The sequence below is a fragment of the Pseudophryne corroboree genome, chromosome 6, assembly GCF_028390025.1.
Source record: "Pseudophryne corroboree isolate aPseCor3 chromosome 6, aPseCor3.hap2, whole genome shotgun sequence".
In the NCBI taxonomy this organism is placed as follows: domain Eukaryota; kingdom Metazoa; phylum Chordata; class Amphibia; order Anura; family Myobatrachidae; genus Pseudophryne; species Pseudophryne corroboree.
The window spans coordinates 254,060,044-254,087,487 of NC_086449.1; the positions used below are offsets into that span (position 1 = coordinate 254,060,044).

At 46.8% G+C, this 27,444-nt stretch overlaps 2 protein-coding genes across 7 annotated transcripts in view; one reads left to right on the forward strand and one right to left on the reverse strand.

The window, feature by feature from the left end:
* Window positions 1-4,208, forward strand: part of TP53BP1 (tumor protein p53 binding protein 1) — a 361,011-nt gene extending 356,803 nt beyond the window's left edge. For all 6 annotated transcript variants that reach the window (XM_063925917.1, XM_063925915.1, XM_063925912.1 and 3 more), the window contains one exon: window positions 3,745-4,208. In XM_063925917.1, the coding sequence (XP_063781987.1) occupies window positions 3,745-3,932 (188 nt within the window). In that variant the 3' untranslated portion in view covers window positions 3,933-4,208. The remainder of the gene's footprint in view (window positions 1-3,744) is intronic.
* Window positions 4,209-6,073: 1,865 nt separating this feature from the next.
* The window catches only part of TUBGCP4 (tubulin gamma complex component 4), a 164,657-nt gene continuing 143,286 nt past the window's right edge, over window positions 6,074-27,444 (reverse strand). The window contains exon 18 of the mRNA XM_063925919.1: window positions 6,074-6,301. Within this exon, the coding sequence (XP_063781989.1) occupies window positions 6,289-6,301 (13 nt within the window). The 3' untranslated portion in view covers window positions 6,074-6,288. The remainder of the gene's footprint in view (window positions 6,302-27,444) is intronic.

Here is a 27,444-nt window from a genome sequence, read left to right on the forward strand (position 1 = left end):
GAGGGTGGGGTATTTAACTAAATGGGCTACGTGGGAATCCAATGTTGGTGGAGCCTCCCACTTGGTACAGTTAGTTGCTGGAACTGAGTAGAAAGAAGTTAGGGGCTTGGGGAGCGGGAACTTTTTACCAGGATTATTCCAAGCTTCATGTCTGAGTTCTATAATGTTCAGACTGAGGAAATTTATATTTGACTACCTTTTGGCGCTGTAACATCTGTAGGAAAGCCGTGGAGGTTTGTGCCAGGCTTTGCACCGATGTAGAAAGCACATCCGCCCGGGAAGGAGACATAGCTGGGACTGGTATAGCCAAAGGCATTAGAATGGTAGGATGCACCCACTGATGAAAACCTGTAGGGGGTGTAATAGCAGGGGTTGCCAGACAGTCGGCTATCTTACCCAGTTTCTGTGAAAAGGAAGCCCAGGGGGAATCCTGCACAGGGGCTAGGGGTGCTGGATGAAGAGATGCATAACAAGCAGTACATAAATCATCCTGTATAAGGTCCTGAGGTGATAAACCAGTGGAAAAGGACTTACATGAGACTAACAGGTGCCTCAGCCTCTTTGTAACCCTTACCTTTGCCAGACATAGCTGCAAAAAGAATTATCGCACACAATATAGCAATGACCGTACTGTGACTAACTTCACCAGCTCTGAGAACTGTGAAGATGTAGAACCCATTAAACACCTGGTCTTAGGGTAAAAGGGAATAAAACAAGGGACATTTATATGCTGACAGGAAAGAAGAACAGACAGGAGAGCTAGCACAAGTCAGACAATGCAGAATACAATTTAAATACGCGACAATGGGCACTAAATCCACTACACAGCCAAAGTGGCAGGTAGGATATTAGTGCTGTATAATCTGGCTCCTTGGAGAGGTATATAGAGACTGGACCCAGTGTTCCCTGAGACCTGTCTCTGCAAGCTGAAAATGGCTGCTGTGGGTCACTGAGGATGAGCAGCTCAGCAGTGGGAAACCGTAGTGGAAAGGCATTCTGAGCTGGGGGAGGGGCCGCAGACAGAGGGCTGACCTCCCCTATGCTGGCATTACCCACTTTGGCCTCTAAATTGGTTGTCCTGCGCCAGTAAAAAGCCCTGGTGGTCTAGTGGAGTCCTGGGCAAACCAGGGTCCACACCAGCTCCTCCGTTACACCTTGCCTGCCCCCCGATGTTAGCTCGCAGTCCTCGGGTCCCCGGAGTGAGCTGTGCTAGCCATCGCTCCCTATACCCCAGCGGTAGTACCTGCGGCCGGAGGTGATGGAGTAGCAGCGCTGGTGTTCCCAGGACAGTCTAGCACTGCTACGCAGAAATAAAAACATAAAAGAAGTCATAAAATAAAAGCTTAGAAGAAGCCTCAGTGTTAAAACAGCAAACCGGTTCCTGACAGCACCAAACAAAAACTGAGGAGCCTGAGCATGGTGGCAGGGTATAGGAGGGGCAAGGACTGGAGCATCTTGGAAAACCTAAAAGCTCAACTGTTTGGTGCCCGGTCTTAAACCACCACCTACACCCCACTGTCTCCCCTGTGGAGCCATATGGCTGACAGATGCTCCTACACCAGGCTTTGTTTTAAAACTGCTTCTCTTATCTATCACGACCGGGATGAGACAGCTGTAGTTCACAATCTAGAAAGTGTAGATGCCTAAAGATGGTGAGAAACCCACATAGAAAAAGTAACACTCCCAATCAAATACTTTCCTGCTGGGCATAGGAGAGGTGGTCTGAGAACACATCAACGCTGTAAGCGCTGAGTCTCCGTTCTGGTGAGTTTCCTCTACAAGAAAAAGCCTGGGAAGGAGTAGCAACTGGCTGTTGGGAATTAGTTTCTCCAACTAGAACATGTTCTCAAAATTCCAGAGCACAAGCCAGTGTTTGCTGAGATGCACTAGAAACATAGAATTTGATGGAAGATAAGAACCACTTGGCCCATCTAGTCTGCCCTTCTTTTTTTTTTACCTTTAGGCAATCTCAACCCTTTTTGAACCTGAATTCTTTGTAAGGATATTCATATGCTTATCCCAAGCATGTTTAAATTACTCTACAGTCTTAGCCTCTACCACCTCTGATGGGAGGCTATTCCACTTATCCACTACCCTTTCTGTGAAGTAATTTTTCCTTAAATTTCCCCTGAGCCTCCCCCCATCCAGTCTCAGTGTATGTCCTCGAGTTCTAATACTTCTCTTCCTTTGAAGAATGTTTCCCTCCTCAACTTTGTTAAGACCCTTGATATATTTGAAAGTTTCTATCATGACCCCCTTTCCCTTCTCTCCTCCAAACTATACATATTAAGATCTTTTAGCCTTTCCGGGCAAGTTTTGTGACGTAGGCAATGCACCATTTAGTGGCCCTTCTTTGTACACTCTCCTATGGGGCCGTCCCAATGACCTATACAGTGGCATTATTACTTCTTTTTTCCTGCTACTGATTCCTCTCCCTATGCAACCAAGCATCTGATTTGCCTTTCTCATTGCTTTGTTGCATTGATTTCCTGCCTTCAAGTCACTTGAAATAGTGACTCCTAAATCCCTTTCCTCCTCAGTAGTTTCCATTATAGTACCCTTGATACTATATTTAACCTTTTGGGTTTTTGAGACCTAAGTGCATGATTTTGCATTTTTTAGCACTCAATGTAATCAGTGACTGAAGTTCCACGGTATGTACTTGTGGAGGTGGCGTCCCTCTCCAGATTTCATAGGCAGGCAGTCCTGTTCAGAATCACCCAATTATTGAGCATTTAGGGCAGTATCCAATTAGCTGTGGTAATTTACTGCCGATAATTGACTCGCAAAGAGCTATCCTGTTAACCTCCGTTCTGGCACTTTTCAGGGATTTTGTTTTGCATTCCCAAGGCAGGCACCACCAAATCCCTGAGAAGTGTTTTTTCTGAGATCACTGCCGTGAAAACACACAGATCCGTGTCTTTTTGTGGATTGTAAGTGGTTTTTGTGCTAAAACGGGTAATTTTCACACTAAAAAGGGTTCTATAATTGGGTAGCGCGATAATGACCATTGTGCATAAATCCTGATGAACACCATTTTTTTCTTGCGAAAAATTACTGTGGCTAATAGAATACCCCTCTTAGTTTAATCTGGAGTTCCCTGAGTGGAGGTATCTTCAGAATGTCACGGACTTGAGGGCTACCTTGAGTTATATCATTGCATTTATGCTCAGTGCTGCCTAATATGTCAGCAACTAAAAATAGTAAGACGATAATTGCTGGACCTAACTAACAGGGTAGTACAGCTGGGGTCTGGAAGACTCCCACAGCAAGTGCATGGCGACCTGGAACACCAGGATAGAAATACTACTACAGAACTTTTTTGTATCTCAGTATTTTTTCTTTCTCTTTTTTTATCAATATTATTTGCATAAATGTCATGCTGACGGAGTAAGTATTGAATATCTAAGTTAGAACCTACATTAGTCCCAGGTTTTTTTTGCATTCTAAATGACCCAAGCAATCTAGTGGAATGACAGATTTAGTGTGTATGTAACACAGATACAAATATATATATATATATATATATATATATATATATATATATATATACACACACACACACCCCTCTTTGGCACTTAATATTAAGTCCAGTAGGTTATATGATCCAAAATAATAAAATTTACCATTTTATAGATTTCCAGCAGTTCAGTCAGTCTGGTAGTGTAATAGTGACACTTTTTATGCATTCTTGGTGGAACTAAAATATATTTAATTACATTTCATTTTATCTATCTTTTCTAGATGTTGCTTTGGCTGTTTTTGATGTAGTAATCACAGATCGTTCATGTCCAGAATCCATTTTAAAATGTGCCCAATCCCTGGACCTTCCAGTTGTTTCACAAGAGTGGGTCATTCAGTGTCTCATCAACGGAGAGAAAGTTGGTTACAACAAACACCCAAAATACAAACATGATTACATTTCAGGTTGAGAAGACAGTGCTGATGTCATTGCCCTTTTATCAGCGCTCCCTATTTTTGCTGCTCCTTGCATTGTGCATACCGTGTTTTACTGAAGTTTTAGATAGTTTTAAATGTTTGTGTTTCCTTTACCGTTGCATGTGTTCACTTGTACATAGTTTTAACTGCTGGACTTTTATGATAAAAATAAATGTTGAATCTACTTGTCTTATTTTGTCCATCTTCAGTTCCATTTTTATGTATACTTAAAATGTGAAACATGACTTATTAAAGTCTCATTTACAAAACTGCGTAATGACCATTCATACATATTACATAGAAAATAGCTTCTGTAGAGTCAAAATAATGTATATACCAATGTTTCTCAACTCCAGTCCCCAGGGAGCTGTGCCTGCATGTTTTCCAGGTGTCTTTACAGAATGGCAAGTGAAATAAGTAGTGCCATCTCTGGATCTTTTCAGATGTGTCAGTCAGTAATGAATACACTTGTGTTCCAGGAAAGAGCTGTAGAAAACATGAACAATTACTGTTCCCTGAGGGCTGGAGCTGAGAATCACTTAAGACGGTGTCTTAATTCTTCCTACCAAGCTGTTCCTATTCTGCAATAGGTATGCAGGTAGGGATCCGGACTGAAAGTCGACAGTAACTAGGTCGACAATGTCTAGGTCGACCACTATTGGTCGACAGTAACTAGGTCGACAGGGTCTTTAGGTCGACAGGTCAAAAGGTCGACATGAGTTTTTCAATTTTTTTCTTTTTTTGAACCTTTTCATACTTAACGATCCACGTGGACTACGAATGGAACGGTAATCTGTGCCGAGCGAAGCGGTAGCGGAGCGAAGGCACCATGCCCGAAGCATGGCGAGCGAAGCGAGCCATGCAAGGGGACGCGGTGCACTAATTGGGGTTCCCGTCACTCTACGAAGAAAACGACACCAAAATAACATTAAAAACTCATGTCGACCTAGAACATGTCGACCTAAAGACCCTGTCGACCTAGACACCCTGTCGACCAATAGTGGTCGACCTAGTTACTGTCGACTTTCAATACCACACCCATGCAGGTATCTGGTGGGAAGACTACTCCCCTAGTTTCAGTGCACGTGCCCCAGAATGACACTCGTACGGCAGTCTGGGGGCATGATTTAGAAAGTGATGGCAGCAGTCACAGACCGTAAAATCGCTCCCAAGGGGCTGCAGCAGCAAGAGGAAGTCCATTCTGCACCATTCTTCCATTAGAGTCTGGGGACACAGTACCTATGTATGGGATACGATCTGTTCAGGTAACGCACTCCTGACGTATCCCCTACATTTACGTCAGGCAAGTGGTTAAGGGACTGTAAAACCTGTTCAAATAAAGTTCAATAGATATAAGATTTAAGCCTGAGTACACACTGGAGCGATCTCAGCCTGATATTTCATTTAGATTAGGACAGAAACAACATATCAGCTCAGTGTATACGGCCAAACTGCGCGCTCACGCGGTAGCATGCTATATCGTCCAATCGGCCATGCTGCATAGGTGACCAGATGATAATGCATGCTGCGCCATGCAAATTAATTAAAGATAGAACGAGAGGTCAGTCCATCTTTCACTTAATTGTTTCAGATGTGTATGGGCAGCACGATAGGTCGGCCACCATGTCATCCGGGTACACATGGCTCCAGTGTGTACCCATCTTTAGACGAAGTGCAAACTAACCTATTACATTTTTAAATTCCTGCCATGTACAAGGACAGTGATCCTAAGCTTGGCTTAAATAAATGTCTTGGTGTGTTTCAAAGTCCGGATTTACTGGATGCAAGTCTGATCTGGTGAATGAACATTGGTAATCGCCACTGACCCTAATCCAACCTGGTGGACTTTAAGCAATCTTTCAAACCAGAATTGGAGATAGTTGGCAGCTGGTGAGGATTTGTATAAATTGACAACTGTAACTGCAGCTAAAGCGGTCTAGTATTAACAAAAAAAAAAAAGGCTGAGATAAATAATTCTGTGTGAAGATTTTCAGCTACTATAGATGTAGAAAACCAGTTGTCTGTCCCTTATGGTGCAAAATTCTTCAAATATGTTAGTTGAACCTGTTTTAAAGCATCTCTTCCTTAAGAATTTGACAATTAAATATCTATGCTCTTAAGCAGACCAGAGCAGTGGGAACACTAATATTTATTATAAATCTGAATATACAATTAAGCGTTATATTCACACACCCACATCACTCCTCAATAAATATGTTTCCTAGATGTGAAGTTGTATGATCTGGAGGTTTGTCCAAAGAAGAATCACTCCTTTATTGTCTCTAAAAAATCTCAAATGTTTTCTGATCTTCAAGTAGATTTTGGTTCCATGACAGCATTGTCTTCTGTTCATAATCCAAAACTGCAACAAGGAAAAATAGGATTTTAATTACCTACCAGTAAATCCTTTTCTCGTAGTCCGTAGAGGATACTGGGGTTCACATTAGTACCATGGGGTATAGACTGGTCCACTAGGAGCCATGGGCACTTTAAGAAATTAATAGTGTGGGCTGGCTCCTCCCTCTATATCCCTCCTACCAAACTCAGTCTAGAAACTGTGCCCGAGGAGACGGACATACTTCGAGAGAAGGATTTAACTGAACAGTGGTGAGATCCGAACCAGCGCACACAACAAGTGGGAAGCCAAGATAACCCAATTTGAATAGGAACAGCGACGGCTGAACCAAAACCATACTTAGCCAAGTAACAGTGCAGAAACAAAGCACCGGGTGAGTGCCCTGTATCCTCTACGTACTACGAGAAAAGGATTTACCAATAGGTAATTAAAATCTTATTTTCTCTTACATCCTAGAGGATACTGGGGTCCACATTAGTACCATGGGGATGTACCAAAGCTCCCAAACCGGGTGGGAGAGTGCCAAGGTCCTCAGTGGCCAAAGTACCGAACGTGTAGAACTTGGCAAACGTGTTCGAACCTGACCAAGTAGCTGCTCGGCAGAGCTGTAAAGCAGAGACACCCCGGGCAGCCGCCCAGGACGAACCCACTGACCTAGTAGAGTGGGCCTGTACCAATTTCTGTACCGGCAAACCTGCTGTAGAATAAGTATGCTGGATAGTAAGTCTGATCTAGCGAGCAATAGACTGCTTAGAAGCAGGACACCCAATTTTATTGGGATCATATAGAACAAACAGCGAGTCAGATTTCCTGTGACTAGCTGTCCGCTTCACACAGATTTTCAAAGCTCTCACAACGTTCAAGGACTCCAAAGAAGCAGAGGTGTCAGTAATCACCGGAACCATAATAGGTTGGTTGATATGAAACGCAGACACTCCTTAGGGAGAAACTGCTGACAACGTTCTGAGCTCAGCACAACCCTCATAAAAAAATCAAATAGGGGCTCTTGTGAGACACTGCCCCCAGTTCCGACACCCGCCTGGCTGGAGCCAAGAGTGTAACGGTCTTCCACGTAAGGAACTTTGTCCACAACCTGTAAGGGTTCAAACCAATCCGATTGGAGGAACTGCAACACTACGTTGACATCCCAAGGTGCCTTAGGAGGCACAAAGGGCGGTTGGATGTGCAGAACACCTTTCAACCAGGACTGAACCTCCAGAAGAGACTATTGTTTCTGGAAGAAAATGGACAAGGCCGAAATCTGGACTTTCAAGGGGCCCAAACGAAGGCCCACATCCACTCCTGCCTGCAGAAAAAGGAGAAACCGTCCCAGTTTAAATTCCATCGCAGGAATTTTCCTGTTCTCACACCAAAAGACGTACTTTTTCCAAATACGGTGGCAATGCTTAGACGTTACCCCCTTCCTGGCTTGGATCAAGGTAGGGATAACCTTGTTTGGAAACCCTCACCCGGCTAGAAATTTGATGCTCAACTTCTATGCCGTCAAACGTAGCCGTGATAAGTCTTGATAGACGAACGGCCCTTGTTGAAGTAGGTCCTCTCAAAGAGGAAGAGGCCACGGGTCCTCCAGGAGCATCTCCTGTAGGTCCGCGTACCAGGCCCTTCTTGGCCAGTCCGGAGCAATGAGAATTGCGTGAACCTTTTCCCTTTTCATCCTTTTGAGAATTCTTGGGATTAATGGAAGTAGTGGAAACATGTACACCATCTGATAGACCCACGGGGTCACCAAAGCGTCCACCGCCACTACCTGCGGGTCTCCCAACCTGGAACAATACCGCTCGAGCTTCCCGTCAAGACGAGAAGCCACCACGTCAATCTGCAGACTTCCCCACCGATGTGTCAGGGACTCGAACAACTGAGGGTGAAAGCCCCACTCTCCTGGATGCTCCCCAACCTCTAAGGCTTTAGTCTGCGGTTAGTAGAATCCAGTTGTGAATCCCGAACCTTCGGCCCTCGGTCAGGTGAGAAGTCTGACGCCACCACAATAGAGAAATCCTGGCTTTAGGCGACAGACGTATCCTCTGGTGCATGTGAAGATGCGATCCGGACCATTTGTCCAGTAGATCCAGCTGGAAGGGCCTTGCAAAAAACCTTCCGTGCTGCAGTGCTTTCCCAGGAGGCGAATGCAGAGATGCACAGATATCCGGGTCGGTATAAGAACGTCCTGCACCATCGATTGGATCACCAATGCCTTTGACCTCGGAAGGAACACCTTCTGTGTTTCCGTGTCCAGTATCATCCCCAAAAACGGAAGCTTCCGTGTTGGTTCCAGCTGAGATTTTAGCAGGTTCAGAATTCACCCGTGAGCCTGGAGAAATCTCGTTGACGGGGCAATGCTGTTCAACAACTGTTCCCTGGACGGTGCTTTGATCAGCAAGTCGTCCAGGTACGGTATAATGTTCACTCCCTGCATGCGGAGGAGAAACATAATCTCTGCCATCACCTTGGTGAACACCCTCGGTGCTGTGGAGAGGCCAAATGGCAGGGCCTGGAACTGGTAGTGACAGACCTGTAATGCAAACCTAAGATAAGCCTGATGAGGCAGACAAATTGGTACATGAAGGTACACATCCTTGATGTCCAGAGACACCAGTTATTCCCCTTCCTCCAGACCTGAGAACACCGCTCTCAGAGACTCCATCTTCAATTTGAATACCCGTAAGTATGGGTTCAGTGACTTGAGGTTTAATATTGGGCCTTAACGAACCGTCTGGTTTCGGTACTACAAACAGGTTGGAATAACCACCATTGTTTTGTAGGTGCAGAGGGACTGGAACAATGACTTGAGTTTGTACCAGTTTTTGAATTGCTGCCTGTAAAATCAAACTTGCTTCTGGAGAAGCCGGTAAGGCGATTTGAAGAATCTGGTAGGTGGGAGTTCCTGAAACTCCAGTCTGTATCCCTGTGTGAAAAGGTCTATGACCCAGGGATCCTGGCATGATGTTGCCCAAACGTGACTGAGATAATGTTACCGGGCTCCCAGCTGCCTGTCTTCCAGGCAGTGCGTTCCACCGTCATGCTGAAGGTTTTTAGGAAGCAGACCCTGAGGCCTGTTCCTGAGAACCTGCAGGTTTTCTGGGTGTACTTCTATTCCTCTTGAAGGTGATAGAAGAATCCTTGGATATGCCCTTAAATTTTGCTGTCCAAAAGGACTGCAACATTGGAGCAGTGTATGTTTTCCTAGCCGGGGTCGCTGCGGAAGTAAGATATGTTGACTTACCCGCCATAGCCTTGGATATCAATGAATCCAGTTAATCCCCGAACAGAGCCTCACCCGTGACTGGTAGGCTCTCTACACCCTTTCTGGAATCCGCAGCCACAAGCCCCTTCGTGCTGACACCGCCATGGCAGTGTTGCGTTCGTCGAGCAAACCAATTTCTTTTATGGCCTCCACCATAAAGTTCGCAGAATCCTGGATATGCTGCAGGATTAAAAGAATATCGTCCCTGGTTAAGGAATTTACACCATCCAAAAGATTACCTGACCATTTCTCAATTGCAAGAAAGGAAAATGACTTTCTCTGACGTCCTAGTGGATGCTGGGAACTTCGTAAGGACCATGGGGGAATAGACGGGCTCCGCAGGAGACTGGGCACTCTAAAAGAAAGATTAGGTACTATCTGGTGTGCACTGGCTCCTCCCTCTATGCCCCTCCTCCAGACCTCAGTTAGATTTCTGTGCCCGGCCGAGCTGGATGCACACTAGGGGCTCTCCTGAGCTCCTAGAAAGAAAGTATATGTTAGGTTTTTTATTTTACAGTGAGACCTGCTGGCAACAGGCTCACTGCAACGAAGGACTAAGGGGAGAAGAAGCGAACCTACCTGCTTGCAGCTAGCTTGGGCTTCTTAGGCTACTGGACACCATTAGCTCCAGAGGGATCGACCGCAGGACCCGTCCTTGGTGTTCGTTCCCGGAGCCGCGCCGCCGTCCCCCTTACAGAGCCAGAAGCATGAAGATGGTCCGGAAAATCGGCGGCAGAAGACTTCAGTCTTCACCAAGGTAGCGCACAGCACTGCAGCTGTGCGCCATTGCTCCTCATACACACTTCACACTCCGGTCACTGAAGGTGCAGGGCGCTGGGGGGGGGGCACCCTGAGCAGCAATAAAAACACCTTGGCTGGCAAAATAATCACAATATATAGCCCCAGAGGCTATATATGTGATAATTACCCCTGCCAGAATCCATAAAAAAGCGGGAGAAAAGTCTGTGAAAAAGGGGCGGAGCTATCTCCCTCGGCACACTGGCGCCATTTTCTCTTCACAGTGTAGCTGGAAGACAGCTCCCCAGGCTCTCCCCTGTAGTTTTCAGGCTCAAAGGGTTAAAAAGAGAGGGGGGGCACTAAATTTAGGCGCAATATTGTTTATACAAGCAGCTATTGGGGAAAATTCACTCAGTGATAGTGTTTATCCCTACATTATATAGCGCTCTGGTGTGTGCTGGCATACTCTCTGTCTCCCCAAAGGGCTGTGTGGGGTCCTGTCCTCAGTCAGAGCATTCCCTGTGTGTGTGCGGTGTGTCGGTACGGCTGTGTCGACATGTTTGATGAGGAGGCTTATGTGGAGGCGGAGCAGATGCCGATAAATGGGATGTCGCCCCCTGTGGGCCGACACAAGAGTGGATGGATAGGTGGAAGGTATTAACAGACAGTGTCAACTCCTTACATAAAAGGCTGGATGACGTAACAGCTATGGGACAGCCGGCTTCTCAGCCCGCGCCTGCCCAGGCGTCTCAAAGGCCACCTCAGATGGCAGACACAGATGTCAACGCGGAGTCTGACTCCAGTGTCGACGAGGTTGAGACATATACACAATCCACTAGGAACATCCGTTACATGATCCCGGCAATAAAAAATGTGTTACACATTTCTGACATTAACCCAAGTACCACTAAAAAAAAAAAAAAAAAAAAAAGGGTTTTATGTTTGGGGAGAAAAAGCAGGCAGTGTTTTGTTCCCCCATCAAATGAGTGAATGAAGTGTGAAAAAGCGTGGGTTCCCCCGATAAGAAACTGGTAATTTCTAAAAAGTTACTGATGGCGTACCTTTTCCCGCCAGAGGATAAGTTACGCTGTGAGATATCCCCTAGGGTGGATAAGGCGCTCACACGTTTGTCAAAAAAGGTGGCACTGCCGTCTTAGGATACGGCCACTTTGAAGGTACCTGCTGATAAAAAGCAGGAGGCTATCCTGAAGTCTGTATTTACACACTCAGGTACTAGACTGAGACCTGCAGATAGTGCTGCTGCAGCGTGGTCTGTAACCCTGTCAAACAGGGATACTATTTTGCGAACATAAGACGTCGTCTTATATGAGGGATGCACAGAGGGATATTTTGCCGGCTGGCATCCAGAATTAATGCAATGTCCATTCTGTCAGGAGGGTATTAGAGACCCGACACTGGACAGGTGATGCTGACTTTAAAAGGCACATAGAGCCTTATAAGGGTGAGGAATTGTTTGGGGATGGTCTCTGGGACCTCGTATCCACAGCAACAGCTGGGAAGAAATTTTTTTACCTCAGGTTTCCTCACAGCCTAAGAAAGCACTGTATTATCAGGTACAGTCCTTTTGGCTTCAGAAAAGCAAGCGGGTCAAAGGCGCTTCCTTTCTGCACAGAGACGAGGGAAGAGGGAAAAAGCTGCACCAGTCAGCCAGTCCCCAGAATCAAAATTCTTCCCCCGCTTCCTCTGAGTCCACCGCATGACGCGGGGGCTCCACAGGCGTAGCCAGGTACGGTGGGGGGCCGCCTCAAAAATTTCAGCGATCAGTGGGCTCGCTCACAGGTGGATCCCTGGATCCTTCAAGTAGTATCTCAGGGGTACAGGCTGGAATTCGAGGCGTCTCCCCCCCGCCGTTTCCTCAAATCTGCCTTGCCGACAACTCCCTCAGGCAGGGAGGCTGTGCTAGAGGCAATTCACAAGCTGTATTCCCAGCAGGTGATAGTCAAGGTGCCCCTACTTCAACAAAGACGGGGTTACTATTCCACACTGTTTGTGGTACCGAAACCGGACGGTTCGGTGAGACCCATTTTAAATTTGAAGTCCTTGAACACATACATAAAAAAATTCAAGTTCAAGATGGAATCGCTCAGGGCGGTTATTGCAAGCCTGGAGGAGGGGGATTACATGGTATCCCTGGACATCAAGGATGCTTACCTACATGTCCCCATTTCCCATCCTCACCAGGAGTACCTCAGATTTGTGGTACAGGATTGCCATTACCAATTCCAAACACTGCCGTTTGGGACTGTCCACGGCATCGAGGGTCTTTACCAAGGTAATGGCAGAAATGATGATACTCCTTCGAAAAAAGGGAGTTTTTAATTAACCCGTACTTGGGCGATCTCCTTATAAAGGCGAGGTCCATGGAGCAGTTGTTGGTCGGAGTAGCACTATCTCGGGAAGTGCTACAACAGCACGGATGGATTCTATACATTCCAAAGTCACAGCTGGTTCCTACCACACGCCTGCTGTTCCTGGGGATGGTTCTGGACACAGAACAGAAAAAAGTGTTTCTCCCGCAGGAGAAAGCCAAGGAGCTGTCATCTCTAGTCAGAGACCTCCTGAAACCAAAACAGGTATCGGTGCATCACTGCACACGAGTCCTGGGAAAAATGGTAGCTTCTTCCGAAGCAAAATTCCATTCGGCAGGTTCCATGCAAGAACCTTTCAGTGGGACCTCTTGGACAAGTGGTCGGAATCGCATCTTCAGATGCATCGGCTGATAACCCTGTCTCCAAGGACCAGGGTATCTCTACTGTGGTGGCTGCAGAGTGCTCATCTTCAAGAGGGCCGCAGATTCGGCATACAGGACTGGGTCCTGGTAACCACGGATGCCAGCCTTCGAGGCTGGGGGGCAGTCACACAGGGAAGAAATTTCCAAGGACTTTGGTCAAGTCAGGAGTCGTCCCTACACATAAATATTCTGGAACTGAGGGCCATTTACAATGCCCTAAGTCTGGCAAGGCCTCTGCTTCAAAACCAGCCGGTACTGATCCAATCAGACAACATTACGGCAGTCGCCCATGTAAACCGACAGGGCGGCACAAGAAGCAGGATATGGCGATGGCAGAAGCCACAAGGATTCTCCGATGGGCGGAAAATCACGTCTTAGCACTGTCAGCAGTGTTCATTCCGGGAGTGGACAACTGGGAAGCAGACTTCCTCAGCAGACACGACCGACACCCGGGAGAGTGGGGACTTCATCCAGAAGTCTTCCAACTGTTGGTAAACCGTTGGGAAAGGCCACAGGTGGACATGATGGCGTCCCGCCTAAACAAAAAAACTAGATATTGCGCCAGGTCAAGGGACCCTCAGGCAATAGCTGTGGACGCTCTAGTGACACCGTGGGTGTACCAGTCGGTTTATGTATTCCCTCCTCTGCCTCTCATACCAAAGGTACTGAGAATAATAAGAAAACGAGGAGTAAGAACGATACTCGTGGTTCCGGATGGGCCAAGAAGAGCTTGGTACCCAGAACTTCAAGAAATAATATCAGAGGACCCATGGCCTCTACCGCTCAGACAGGATCTGCTACAGCAGGGGCCCTGTCTGGTCCAAGACTTACCGCGGCTGCGTTGGACGGCATGGCGGTTGAATTCCGGATCCTAAAGCAAAAGGGCATTCCGGAGGAAGTCATTCCTACGCTGATAAAAGCCAGGAAAGAAGTAACCGCAAACCATTATCACCGTATTTGGCGAAAATATGTTGCGTGGTGTGAGGCCAGGAAGGCCCCAACAGAGGAATTTCAGCTGGGTCGTTTTCTGCACTTCCTACAGTCAGGAGTGACTATGGGCCTAAATTTGGGTTCCATTAAGGTCCAGATTTCGGCTCTGTCGATTTTCTTCCAGAAAGAACTGGCTTCACTGCCTGGAGTTCAGACATTTGTAAAGGGAGTGCTACATATTCAGCCCCTTTTTTGTGCCTTCTGTGGCACCTTGGGATCTCAACGTGGTGTTGAGTTTCTTAAAATCACATTGGTTTGAGACACTTAAAACTGTGGATTTGAAATATCTCACGTGAAAAGTGGTCATGTTATTGGCCTTGGCTTCGGCCAGGCGTGTGTCAGAATTGGCGGCTTTGTCATGTAAAAGCCCTTATCTGATTTTCCATATGGGTAGGGCAGAATTGAGGACTCGTCCCCAGTTTCTCCCTAAGGTGGTATCAGCTTTTCACTTGAACCAACCTATTGTAGTGCCTGCGGCTACTAGGGACTTGGAAGATTCCAAGTTACTGGACGTAGTCAGGGCCTTAAAAATGTATATTTCCAGGACGGCTGGAGTCAGGAAAACTGACTCGTTTTTTATCCTGTAGGCACCCAACAAAATAGGTGCTCCTGCTTCTAAGCAGACTATTGCTCGCTGAATTTGTAGCACAATTCAGCTGGAGCATTCTGCGGCTGGATTGCCGCATCCTAAATCAGTAACAGCCCATTCCACGAGGAAAGTGGGCTCATCTTGGGCGGCTGCCCGAGGGGTCTCGGCTTTACAACTTTGCCGAGCTGCAACTTGGTCAGGGGCAAACACGTTTGCTAAATTCTACAAATTTGATACCCTGGCTGAGGAGGACCTCGGGTTCTCTCATTCGGTGCTGCAGAGTCATCCGCACTCTCCCGCCCGTTTGGGAGCTTTGGTATAATCCCCATGGTCCTTACGGAGTTCCCAGCATCCACTAGGACGTCAGAGAAAATAAGATTTTACTCACCGGTAAATCTATTTCTCGTAGTCCGTAGTGGATGCTGGGCGCCCATCCCAAGTGCGGATTGTCTGCAATACTTGTATATAGTTATTGCCTAACTAAAGGGTTATTGTTGAGCCATCTGTTGAGAGGCTCAGTTATATTTCATACTGTTAACTGGGTATAGTATCACGAGTTATACGGTGTGGCTGGTATGAGTCTTACCCGGGATTCAAAATCCTTCCTTATTGTGTCAGCTCTTCCGGGCACAGTATCCTAACTGAGGTCTGGAGGAGGGGCATAGAGGGAGGAGCCAGTGCACACCAGATAGTACCTAATCTTTCTTTTAGAGTGCCCAGTCTCCTGCGGAGCCTGTCTATTCCCCCATGGTCCTTACGGAGTTCCCAGCATCCACTACGGACTACAAGAAATAGATTTACCGGTGAGTAAAATCTTATTATTTGCGCTATATTAATATATGGTGCATATATGAATGAAAACGCTTGTATAATAAACAACCATCTGGTTTTATTTCAATACAAAATATCACTTATGAATAAAAGTTTTTTTACAACAACCTACTTTCACTCTTACTGTGTAAAATTCATGTATACATGTCATCTAACACTTTTCCTAAACGACTGTTAAAAAAACCACCTGGCATATATTACCATACATATTATGAACACTTTTGCACACTCTGATTGATAGCCAATTCCAAAAATAAATATTTTATAAAGGAATACAATTAGGCTTTGAAGTACTGTCCCACAGGTGTGTTATAAAAGAAATTATACTTTAAGGTGCTGTCCCATAGTGCGATTGCTACTCATATGCTGTGTACACTCAACTTAGCACTCCACATAACCTGTATTGCTGTGCATGGTATGAAGACTTTTGCACATTCTTAATGATTTCCAATTGCAAAGTGGGATCTTTTGTATAGGAATACAATTGAACTATGCACGTACTGTCCCACAGTGTATTATAAAGAAGTGCGAGTGATCTTTGAAGTACTTGTCCCACAGTGTGATCGCTGCTCAAATGCCGTGTACAGGCAGCTTACCACTTCAGCCTTTGTACAGCTGCTGGCAGGATCTTGCGCTGCACTCAGCGGTGTGTGATGTCCGTCTCTCACCCGTCTGCACCAGCTCACAGGAGCACGGGAAGCTGGAGCCGCTTGTATGTGGACGTCTAGGCAGATCTGACTCTCCCCGTCAGCTGGTTGGCCGCGTCTTCGTTACTGGAGACCCAGCCGGCGGTTCAAATTTAAAGAGGCACGTTTGACCGTACTTGGCTTCCAGCTTGTAGACCAAGACACCATGGATTTTAAAGTTGTAGAATGATCAGCAGATTCTCCCTCTCATTTCTTAATTGCCCTAGTGATCCATGCACAGGCAATAGTAGGTCTCTGGGCTACCCCAGCCGACGTGTATAAAGATTTGAGTGTGGTCTCAATTTTGCGGTAAGCCGCATTTTTTTAAGGACGCCCCCTTCGGGAACCGGTAAGACTATCTTACGCGACAACCTGGACACAGATGCATCCACTATCAGCGGGTGTTCCCATTCCTTCCTATCCTCCAAAAGAAGGGGAAAGGAAGAAATAAACTTTTTAGGGATCTAAAATTTGTTTGTCAGGGTTTACCCAAGTCTCTTCAAAGAAGGCATTTAATTCCTTTGAAGCGGGAAAAGTAACAGGATTTCTTTTTTGTATTAAAATAAGATTCCTCCTCTCTCTTGTCAGGGATATGTAGGACCGTTCTGACAGCCTCAATGAGGGCCTGAATTCTGTGACAGGACGCCATCCCCCCCACTCGCATCCACGTCACCCTTCTCAGGATCTGACATATTAGGATCCGTATCACCCTGTGTGATTTGGGCCAGAGTACTTTTTTGTGGGCAAATGGCGAGAGCTTGGGTTGCAGGCATGGGAACTGAATCTCTACGTAACAGGTCATCCATAGACTGCCTCAGGAATTGTGTCTCTTTTTCATAATTAGCCAGCTTAGTTGAAATATTTGAAATCATCCCTTCAATGGAAGCCAACCACAGGGTTTAGTCCCCACTGGACTGGGAGTGAACACTATCCTGAGTACAGGGTAGTGAGTCCCCAGGGGATGAGAGACATTCAGCTGTACAAGAAACACAGTCCCTGGACATGATTGTAAAGGGACACCTACTCACACAAATAGATGAAAACACAGTGTATGTAGGCAGAGTCTCAGAGAGACACAGAGTTCAGAGCCAGCCCCACAGCGCCCCTTTTAGCAGTAGTAAAACTAAGCTGGGTCACAACAAATAAGCACCAGAGTAGTGCTTATAATATGTACACTGCTCCCCCCACTCCCTAAGACCCCCGGTACCGCTGAGGAGACTTGAGTTCCAGTAAGAGGAGCTGCGCGTCCCTGTGTAGAGCCGTTAGTCTAAGCTGCAGAGATAAATGGCGCTGGATACGCACAGTGGGAAGCCCTGCCCCCTATGACACGCGGCTTCCTGCATTTTTATCTTATTTATACTGGCCCTGAGGTATTTTTGTTTGCTAAGTGTAGAAACGCTAGTTAGTAGTAGTGGCCAGTGTGGGTATGTAGGGTGGCCCAGCGCACCCCTCACAGCGTGTGTCCTTCTGAGCCTCGCTGGAGCGCAGCCTGCGCTCCTACCCTAGTGCCGCTATTCCCGCCGGCGCTGTACTCACCACTCTTCAATCTTCAGGCTCTGTTAGGGGGTGGTGGCTTACTTCGGGAGGGTACGCTGCACCATGGTGTGGCTTGCGAATAGCTCCCTCAGGAGCTCAGTGTCCTGTCAGCAGAGAAACGGGACCATTAACTCTCAGGAAGTTGGGCCATTCTCCCCCCCTAAGTCCCACGAAGCAGTCAGGCTGTTGCCTAAACAGCATTGACTGAAAATAACAAACATTAAAAATAAAAGTAGAAAACGCTTCAGGAGCTCTCTCCAAAGTGTGACTGTCTCCTCCGGGCACTTTTTCTAAACCGAGTCTGGTAGGAGGGTATAGAGGGAGGAGCCAGCCCACACTATTAATTTCTTAAAGTGCCCATGGCTTTTACTGGACCAGTCTATACCCCATGGTACTAATGTGGGCCCCAGTATCCTCTAGGACGTAAGAGAAATAATCTTTGATCAGTACAATATGAGCAAAACACTTATTAAATGGAGAACTGCACGTTTCCTTATGATGTATGACTAAAAATGGTTCAACCATAGAATTTTATAGGGAGATTTATGGTAGACTTACCATTGTTAAATCTCTTTATGTGAAGTACATTGGGTTCCACAGGGAAACATCGGGGTGTAGAGTGGATCTTGATCCAGAGAGGCACCAACAAGCTAAAGCTTTAGGCTGTCCCAGGATGCATTGTGGGGCCTCCTCTATAACCCCGCCTCCTGGCACTGTGAGCTCAGTTTTGTTAACCAGTCCACTATAGGAGCAGGCAAAAGAGAAGGCATATATTAGTCACATAGAACCACATTCTCATGACAGGAGAAGGGACCAGCGGCTAATGCCATACAAACCCATAGAAGCTAGGTGAGTCAGGGTGGGCGCCCTGTGGAACCCAATGTACTTCACAGAAAGAGATTTAACAAAGGCAAGTCTACCATAAATCTCCTTTTCTGCAGCAGGGTATATTTGTTTTCCACAGGGAAACATCGGGTGATGTCCTAAAGCAGTTACTCAAGGGAGGGTACGCGCCTTAGCGGGTATGAGAACCCGGCATCCAAAGAAAGCATCCTGGGAGGCGGAAGTATCAAAGGCACAGAACCAAATGAATGTGTTCACTGAGGACCATGTAGCCGCCTTGCACAATTGTTCAGCGGGCGGGCCACTCGAGAAGGTCCAACAGACCGAGTAGAATGGGCAATAATAGCAGCAGGAACTGGGAGTCCAGCCTGTGCTTAAGCTTCTGCATTCACCATTCTAATCCATCTGGCCAGGGATTGCTTATTCGCAGGCCTGCCGCGTTTGTGAAAACCAAACCGTACAAAATGGGAATCTGACCTCCAGATAGAGGCAGTCCTCTCCACGTATATACGGAGAGCCCGTATCACTTCCAAAGACCGCTCTTTGGAGGACAAACCAGAAGAGATGAAGGTCGGAACCACAATCTCTTGGTTTAGGTGAAAAGAGAACACCACATTAGCTAAATAACCAGGGCAAGTTCTAAGACCTGCCCGGTCACGGTGAAATATCAGGAAGGGTGGACGACAGGACAAAGCGCCCAGGTCTGACACCCTCCTAGCAGAGGCAATAGCCAGTAAGAACAGGACCTTGACCGTGAGCCATTTAAGGTCCACTGACTCAAGAGGTTCAAATGGAGACTCTTGCAGGGCATTCAGAACAACAGAAAGATCCCATGGAGCCACAAGATGGACATAGGGAGGGTGAATCCATAAAACACCCTGAGTGAAAGTATGAACGTCAAGAACAGACGCAATTTTTCTCTGAAACCACACCGACAAGGCAGATATATGAACCTTGAGAGAGGCGAGACGAAAGCTGAAGTCCAGGCCTTATTGCAGAAAAACCAGAAGTCTGGAAGTTCCGAATTTATATGCACCGTAATTCTTAGCAGCACACCAGGTGAAGTAAGAATTCCAGACCCTGTAATATATCCGCGCAAATGCCGGTTTTCGGGCTTTTAGCATAGTTTGGATGACCGCCTTGGAGAATTCTTTGGCCCTCAGGAGTGATGCTTCAAGAGCCACGCCGCCAAAGCCAGTCTGGGTCGACTCAAAGGCCCTGAATGAGGAGGTCTGGGCGCTGAGAAAGTAGAAGTGGACGCTCTATCGAGAGACGCTGCAGGTCTTGGAACCAATGCCGTCTGGGCCACGCTGATGCGACTAGAAGTAGTATTCCTCCTGCTTGTTTGAACTTCCGTAGTACCCTGGGCAGGAGTGACACTGGAGGGAACACATAGGGCAGCCAAAAGTTACATGGAATTGCCAGTGCATCCACGAACGCTACCAGGATCCCTGGTTCTTGATCCGAAGACTGGAACTTTGTGATTGTGTCAAGACGCCATCAAGTCTACATCTGGTAGACCCCATTTGTCAACTAGGAGTTGAAAGACTTCCGGATGAAGAATCCACTCTCCGGCATGCACGTTCTGACAACTGTGGAAATCCACTTCCCAGTTGAGTATTCCCGGAAAGAACACTGCCGATATTGCTGGCAGATGGCGTTCCGCCCAACAAAGGATTTTTGACACTTCCATCATTGCCATGCGGCTTCGAGTGCCTCCTTGATGGTTTATGTATGCCACCGTGGTGGTGTTGTCTGACCGTACTTGAACAGGCCTGCTCTTTAACAGAGGCAGGGCGAGAGACAAAGCATTGAACACTGCCTGCAATTACAGAATGTTTATCGGGAGGAGAGATTCCTCCTGGTCCACCGACCCTGGAAAGAGTGTTGCTCCAACACCGCGGCCCAGCCACTCAGACTGGCATCCGTAGTCAGTAAGACCCAGTTTGGGATCCAGAAGGGACAGCCCCTGTTGAACTGCTGGTCCTGTAGCCACCAGGTCAGCGATAGACGAACCTCTGGAGTCAAGGAGATCATGTGAGACCTGATCCGATGAGGTAGGCCATCCCACTTGGAAAGGATTAACCTCTGCGGGAATGAAATTGAGCGTACTCTACCATGTCGAAAGCCGAAACCACCAGGCCTAGTACTTGCATCGCCGAGTGTATCGACACTCTTGGGCGAGGGAGGAAGTATCTTATCCTGTCCTGAAACTTCAGCACCTTCTCTGGAGACAGAAACAGTCCTCGACTGTGTGTGTCCAGTAGGGCCCCCAGGTGCACCATGCTCCGAGCAGGGACCAGCGAGGACTTATTCCAGTTGATGAGCCATCTGTGGGCTTGTAGGAAGTTTACCGTCCATTACAGATGACTGAGGAGGACATCGTGGGAGTTTGCCAGGATCAGCAAGTCGTCCAGATACGACAGGATCCTGACTCCCTGGCGCTGGAGATGAGCCGTCATCACGACCATAACCTTGGTGAAGATCCGAGGGGACGTGGCCAGTCCAAACGGCAGAGGCTGGAAATGATAGTGGAGGTTGCCAATAGCAAACCGCAGATACTGCTGATGCGAAATGGCAATAGGTATATGCAGGTAAGCATCTTGTATATCCAGGGATACCATATAATCTCCGGGTTCCATGGCCAGTACAATTGAGCGCAGTGTTTCCATACGAAACTTGGATACTCTCACAAACTTGTTTAGTGATTTGAGGTTGAGTATAGACCCATTGGGTTTCGGTACTAGAAACAGGGTCGAACAGTATCCTCTGCCTCTCTGGGAGAGGTACCGGCACCACCACTCCTGTATCCAGGAGAGAACTCACAACCATTTGTAGAGCTTGCGCCTGTAACTGATCCGAAGGGATAACCGTTGTTCAGAACTGGCGAGGGGGATGCCTCTTGAAAGAGACTGCATACCCGTGTGAGACAACTTCTTGCAGCCATGTGTCTGAAGTGGTATTTAACCAGACCTGGGTGAATCTCAGAAGTCGGCCTCCCACCCTGGGATCCCAGGATTGTTTAGCCTTGGGCTTTGTGGTTTTGGAAGCACGAGATTTTCTCTGGTATGCCTGACCTTTTGCTTTCCCTTGAGGCCGAAAGGAACGAAAAGTGGTATTCTTAGCCTTCTGTGCAGAAGGAGTAGTATTAGGGAGAAAGGCAGTCTTAGCAGCCACAATTTTATTGGAGGTCTTCCGCAAACAGGGAGTACCTCCAAGGCCTTTTTGGAGTCCAGGTCCACCTTCCATACCTCAATCACAGAATACGGTGAGCCAGGATGAACGTAGTCGATGCCTTGGCCGCCAACACACCTGCCTCAGAAGACGCCTCCTGAATGTAATAGGCGGCGGTGGTGGTCATGTGAGACAGGTACTGTCTGGCAATGTCAGATATATCCTGGGGCAGCTCTTCCTCTAATGCCTGAACCCATGCTTCAATTCCTTTTTGCAGCCCAAGAGGCCGCTATAGTGGGTCTATGTACAGCACCGGTAAGGGAGTAAATAGACTTCAGGCATCCTTCCACACACTTATCTGTCGGTTCCTTCAGTGAGGTGAAAGTGGTGGCAGGCAGTGGTGGCAGGCAGAGTAGACGACACCACTAGACGGGTTACATGGGAATCCACCGGTGGTGAATTTTCCCACTTGTTACACAACTCTGTAGGGAGAGGATAGCGAGCTACCATCCTTTTAGACAGGGAGTATTTCATTCCTGGAAATGACCAGTGTTCTTGTCGTATGTCCACCAGAGGGTCAGAAGTAACAACGTTTTAGTTACCTTCTGACGTTCAAACCTATCAGGTTTCTTAGACACTGTAGTGCAATCCTCATCATCAGTGATTTGTAGGATCTGCTTAATAGCAACCACTAAGTTAGGGACATCAACCTGAGTAGTGGATTCCTCGTCAGAAGCAGCTGTGTCAGTGTCTGACGGAACTGTATACTCCCCATCCTCATCAGAAGAATCTTCTGAGAGATTAATGGATTGTGAGGAGGAAGTAGCCCGCTTAGATGACCCACGTGACGAGAGTGTGACTTGGGGCAGTTTTATGTCTAACCAAGGAGTGACTCCTTTGCTGCAACTGGGTAGACAAATTATCCACCCAAGGCGGATTTACCATAGTGACAATATGTGGCCGTAACTGCACAGGAGGTCCCATAGGGGCGTAAGGCGTGTCACACGCGTATTGAGCATAGTTGAGAACGCCACCCAAGGTGGCTCCTGATTGGTTACAGGCGCCACGGACTGACTGGGAGATGTATGACACATAGTACACAGACCGTCATACCAAACTTCCCCCTCAGGCAAATCCTTGGCGCATGCACTGCAGGATGCAGGAGCGTCCTCGGATTTCCCGTTCTTTGTGTTAAACATTATTAGTGAATGCAAACGCAGAGCGTATTAGTACAATACAGCCAAACAGAGTACAATACCTGCGAATAAATTCCCTAGTATGTGACTGCGTACACAGTACACAAACACCAGCAAATAAGTCCAATGTTATGCGACTGAGCCCACAGTACACAACACCAGCGAATAAATCCAGTATTAGGTGACTGAGTACACTTTAATCGGTAAATACTGTGAAGCACTATATATGGACCCTGACGCACCTAGTCCCCTAGGGTACAAAATACAGTGATACATATAGCTGGGATACACTGAAAGTGAAATCCACACAGCAGATACAGGCAAACACAGTCACAGTGACAATGCAGATAATTAGTTCAGTAAGACAATAAAACTGCTCTGGACTAGTATATGTATATTATATATAACAATGCATGGTCTCAGATCGGATGTATATATCAGAATACTCATACAATATATTCTGGCACAGGTTCACTTGTTCTTAACTAACGCTGTCTTAATATCGACATGTAGAATACTTAAGTGCTTGTAAAACCACGGCACTGATATACAGGCGGATTTACAAAGGAGACCTTGCCCTGCAGTCCCGGAGACCAGTCGCATCTATTTTAGAAAAAGGCACCCAGCGTCTCAGTCAGGGAGTGAGGGAGAGTGTGAGGCAGCTCCAGGGCGGGAACACCAGCAGTAGATGGTGCCCTGGGCCGGGGGAGAGGCTACAGGTCAATCTCCGGTTCCCCTATGCTGGACTTCACCACCTGGTACTATGGAGTCTTATTAAAATGGATATTAGTATATCCGACCTGTACGCCTATGCCCTGGTGGATATAGTGGGGTCCCTGTTCGGTTACAGTGTCCACGCCAGTGTCGCAGTCCGTCTCCCTAGGCTGCGACAGGAACGCGATTTAGTGGCAGGTCCCGCCTGGGGGACCCTCTTACCTCCCCCCCCCCGTAGCAGCCACGCAAACCAGGAGAGCATCTGCGACTGTGTGTCTAGAGCCAGAGCGTCTCCGCCACAAGTACCCGGGAACAGGCCGCGGGAGTATGCAACGCCGCTTGGGAGGTGATGGAGCTGCAGCGCTGAAGTATCACCATGACATACAGCGCTGACAGCCCAGTTTTGAAGAAATTTTCTGTCGGAAAATGCTTTTTCAAGGCTGCCCAGTGCAGCCCTCCTGTTAGTGACTGCTTCTACAGGCACCAACTCAAAACTGAGCTCACAGTGCCTGGAGGCAGGGTTATAGAGGAGGCCCCACAATGCATCCAGGGACAGCCTAAAGCTTTAGCCTGTTGGTGCCTCTCTGGATCAAGATCCACTCTACACCCGATGATTCCCTGTGGAAACCAATGTACCCTGCTGCAGAAATAAGGGTTTTCATTTTGGAATTAGTTACAATTTAAAGTGGTTTGTTTCAGAGTAACTTTAGGATTTACCTAGATTTTATGCGGACTGCACAAACTAATGTGTATTAGATCACCACAGCAACCAGTATCATCCCCAGCCTATAATAATGTAACAGTCATCTATGCATCTTTAAAAATATCTACCTGCTGTTTATCAGGAATCTTTCAGAATATTCATAGGTGTGATAGACCATGTGACTAGAAAAGGGGACAATACTGCACCCTCCCTTCAAAGAGTTCCACATTATTTTCCATTATCCCATTTTAACATGCTCCTAAAAGCTTTTCGAAATTGTAAGACAACATTTGGAATGAAATCTTGCTAACAGATAGGTGGCTCCTCTCAAGGGTGTTGTGCAGTCTAAGCTGAAAATCGGATGATACGAAACAGCACATGGCCTCCCAAAACAACCACTGCACAAACCATAGCAACATGCTGATTGCTAGTGAGCATAACATTTCTGTTTTCTTCTACAGGGTCCATATGGTTCCACAGGGATACCATGAGGTGTAGGTGGTTGGAAAGGACCAGGAACCAAACAGTAAAAGTTTTGGCTCCCAGTATGCCTTGGTCCCTCATCCCCTATACACTGCCCCCAGCTAGTTTTAGTTTGGTGCTGGTAGGAGCTGGATCTACCATTTAGACAGGGTTTTATTTTTAGTTATGTTTCTTCAGAGCAAGTACCGCCAGCGCTGTGACACTGGTAAGTGGTCCAGAGATCTTGGCGGGCATCAGTGGGGCACATCTAGCTGGAGACCCACGGCTGCAGCCGGACAATATAGAGCAAGGTAAGGCGATTTCCCCGCTTGAGGGGAATCTTGAGGAGTAGTCTTCGGCTCATAGTACAGAGACCACCTGAGGCGCTGATGTGGAGTGTTCGGTTCATCTGCAAACCCCACTAGACCACCGGTGGACTTAATTGGAATTGAGGACCCTTTTGTGAGGCCAGAGTCCTGGAGGTTAATGTCAGCTAAAGGGAGGTAGGCTCTTTCCCCCCGATAGCTCCTCCCCCGGCTAAGCTTGCTTCCTGCCTCAGAGCTGCACCTTCACCTCCAGTGAGATGCTCAGTGGCCATTTTATTCACATACCTGCTACAGCAAGTCTCAGGAAAAGTCTGGTCCACCAGCCCATTAAGTTAGTTCATTTAGTGTGTAATATTTATATATATATATATATATATATATATATATATATATATATATATATATATATATATATATATATATATATATATATAAATAACAAAAACACATATTTGTGATATATTATATGTGATATTACATTTAATACATCACATAATATATTACATATCACATATTATATATATATTTATATATATAGTTGCTACAAACGGATCGGCACTCACCTAACTGGTGATATCATGCTCCGGTGCCTTCTGGAAATCCATTTTTACCAACAACTCTAATCCATGCAGCGGCACTCGGAGGCTTGAGCAAACTTGTAAAAAATGCTTTTAATGAATCATAACAATTTGCATTCCATTCCAACGTTTCGGGGCATAAACTACCCCTTTGTCAAGGTGAGCAAACAAGAAGTGAATGTGTAACAGAAAAACGTACCTTTATGTGTGAGGGAGACCCGTCGGCGGGAAGAACAGCTGCGTGCAGGGAAGATCAGGAACTTCCGTCCAGCTAAGTGTGACGTGTGTGCTGAGAGCTGTGGCCGTGCGATCGCGCTACTCGGCGCGGCTCTCGGGGGTTGTCATGGTTACCTACCAGTAAACGGAAGTGGCAAGGCGTTCTCGTCGTGGTCATGGTAACCGGGACGCTCCGTGCGCTCGCATCCAGAGCGCGATCACTGTTCTCAGCTGTGGAGTGTATATGGTTAAGTGTGAGACCAAGTGCAACACATGTGTGATCATCTGCTAAAATATAGTGGAAATACACTTAATATGTGGACTGTATACTATATGTATATGTGTGCTCAAGGAGAATGATGTCTTGTGAACTAATGACAGTCATTGAAACTAAAGAGAGACAAGACATGCAACAGATATTATACTTAAATGTGTCTGTCTGTTCTATGTGTCATAAGTAAAAGGATATATATATCCGTCGGGTGTGTGTAGTTGCTTGCTGTCATATCATAAATTATAAGACCATTTTGTACTCAAACAATTAGATGGTATATCTATACACACGTTAATCACTGATATATGATGTATTAATCATAACCCGTCAAACCCTACTTATCACAAAAAGAAAGAGAGAACCATAATATTGGTTAGTGAACAGTAGTTCAAAAGACACTCCATTGTATCCTATCATTGAGGCCCGCCGGTCTGGTGGTATTAAGTTTGAATTGCCATCGTGCTTCTAACTTCAGTAGGGAACCAGCTCTATCGCCCCCTCGGATATTCTTCGGAATGTGGTCGATGATTTGAAAATTCAGTTCGCTCAGCGAATGTCCCCTTTCTGCGTAGTGTCTAGCTACGGGTTGTTCGGACTTTCGCTGGCTGAGTGCTACCTTAACTGTGGACCTGTGCATTGCAAAGCGTTCCCTGGCTGTACGCACTGTCTTGCCCACATACTGCAAATTGCATGGGCAGGTTATTAAGTAAATTACATGCGTGATGGTGCATGTGAGGACATGCCGTATAGTGTAGATTCGGCCAGTAACACTAGATACAAATGTTCCACCCGTGATCATATATTTACATGTTTCACACCCCAGACACTTATAGCACCCGGGGGTTCTGGACAGAAATGTGCTGGGTGGAGCAGGTTTAAAGTTCGTAATGTCCGTATGTACTACGAAATAGTACATAGTACATACGGACATTACGAACTTTAAACCTGCTCCACCCAGCACATTTCTGTCCAGAACCCCCGGGTGCTATAAGTGTCTGGGGTGTAAAACATGTAAATATATGATCACGGGTGGAACATTTGTATCTAGTGTTACTGGCCGAATCTACACTATACGGCATGTCCTCACATGCACCACCACGCATGTAATTTACTTAATAACCTGCCCATGCAATTTGCAGTATGTGGGCAAGACAGTGCGTACAGCCAGGGAACGCTTTGCAATGCACAGGTCCGCAGTTAAGGTAGCACTCAGCCAGCGAAAGTCCGAACAACCCGTAGCTAGACACTACGCAGAAAGGGGACATTCGCTGAGCGAACT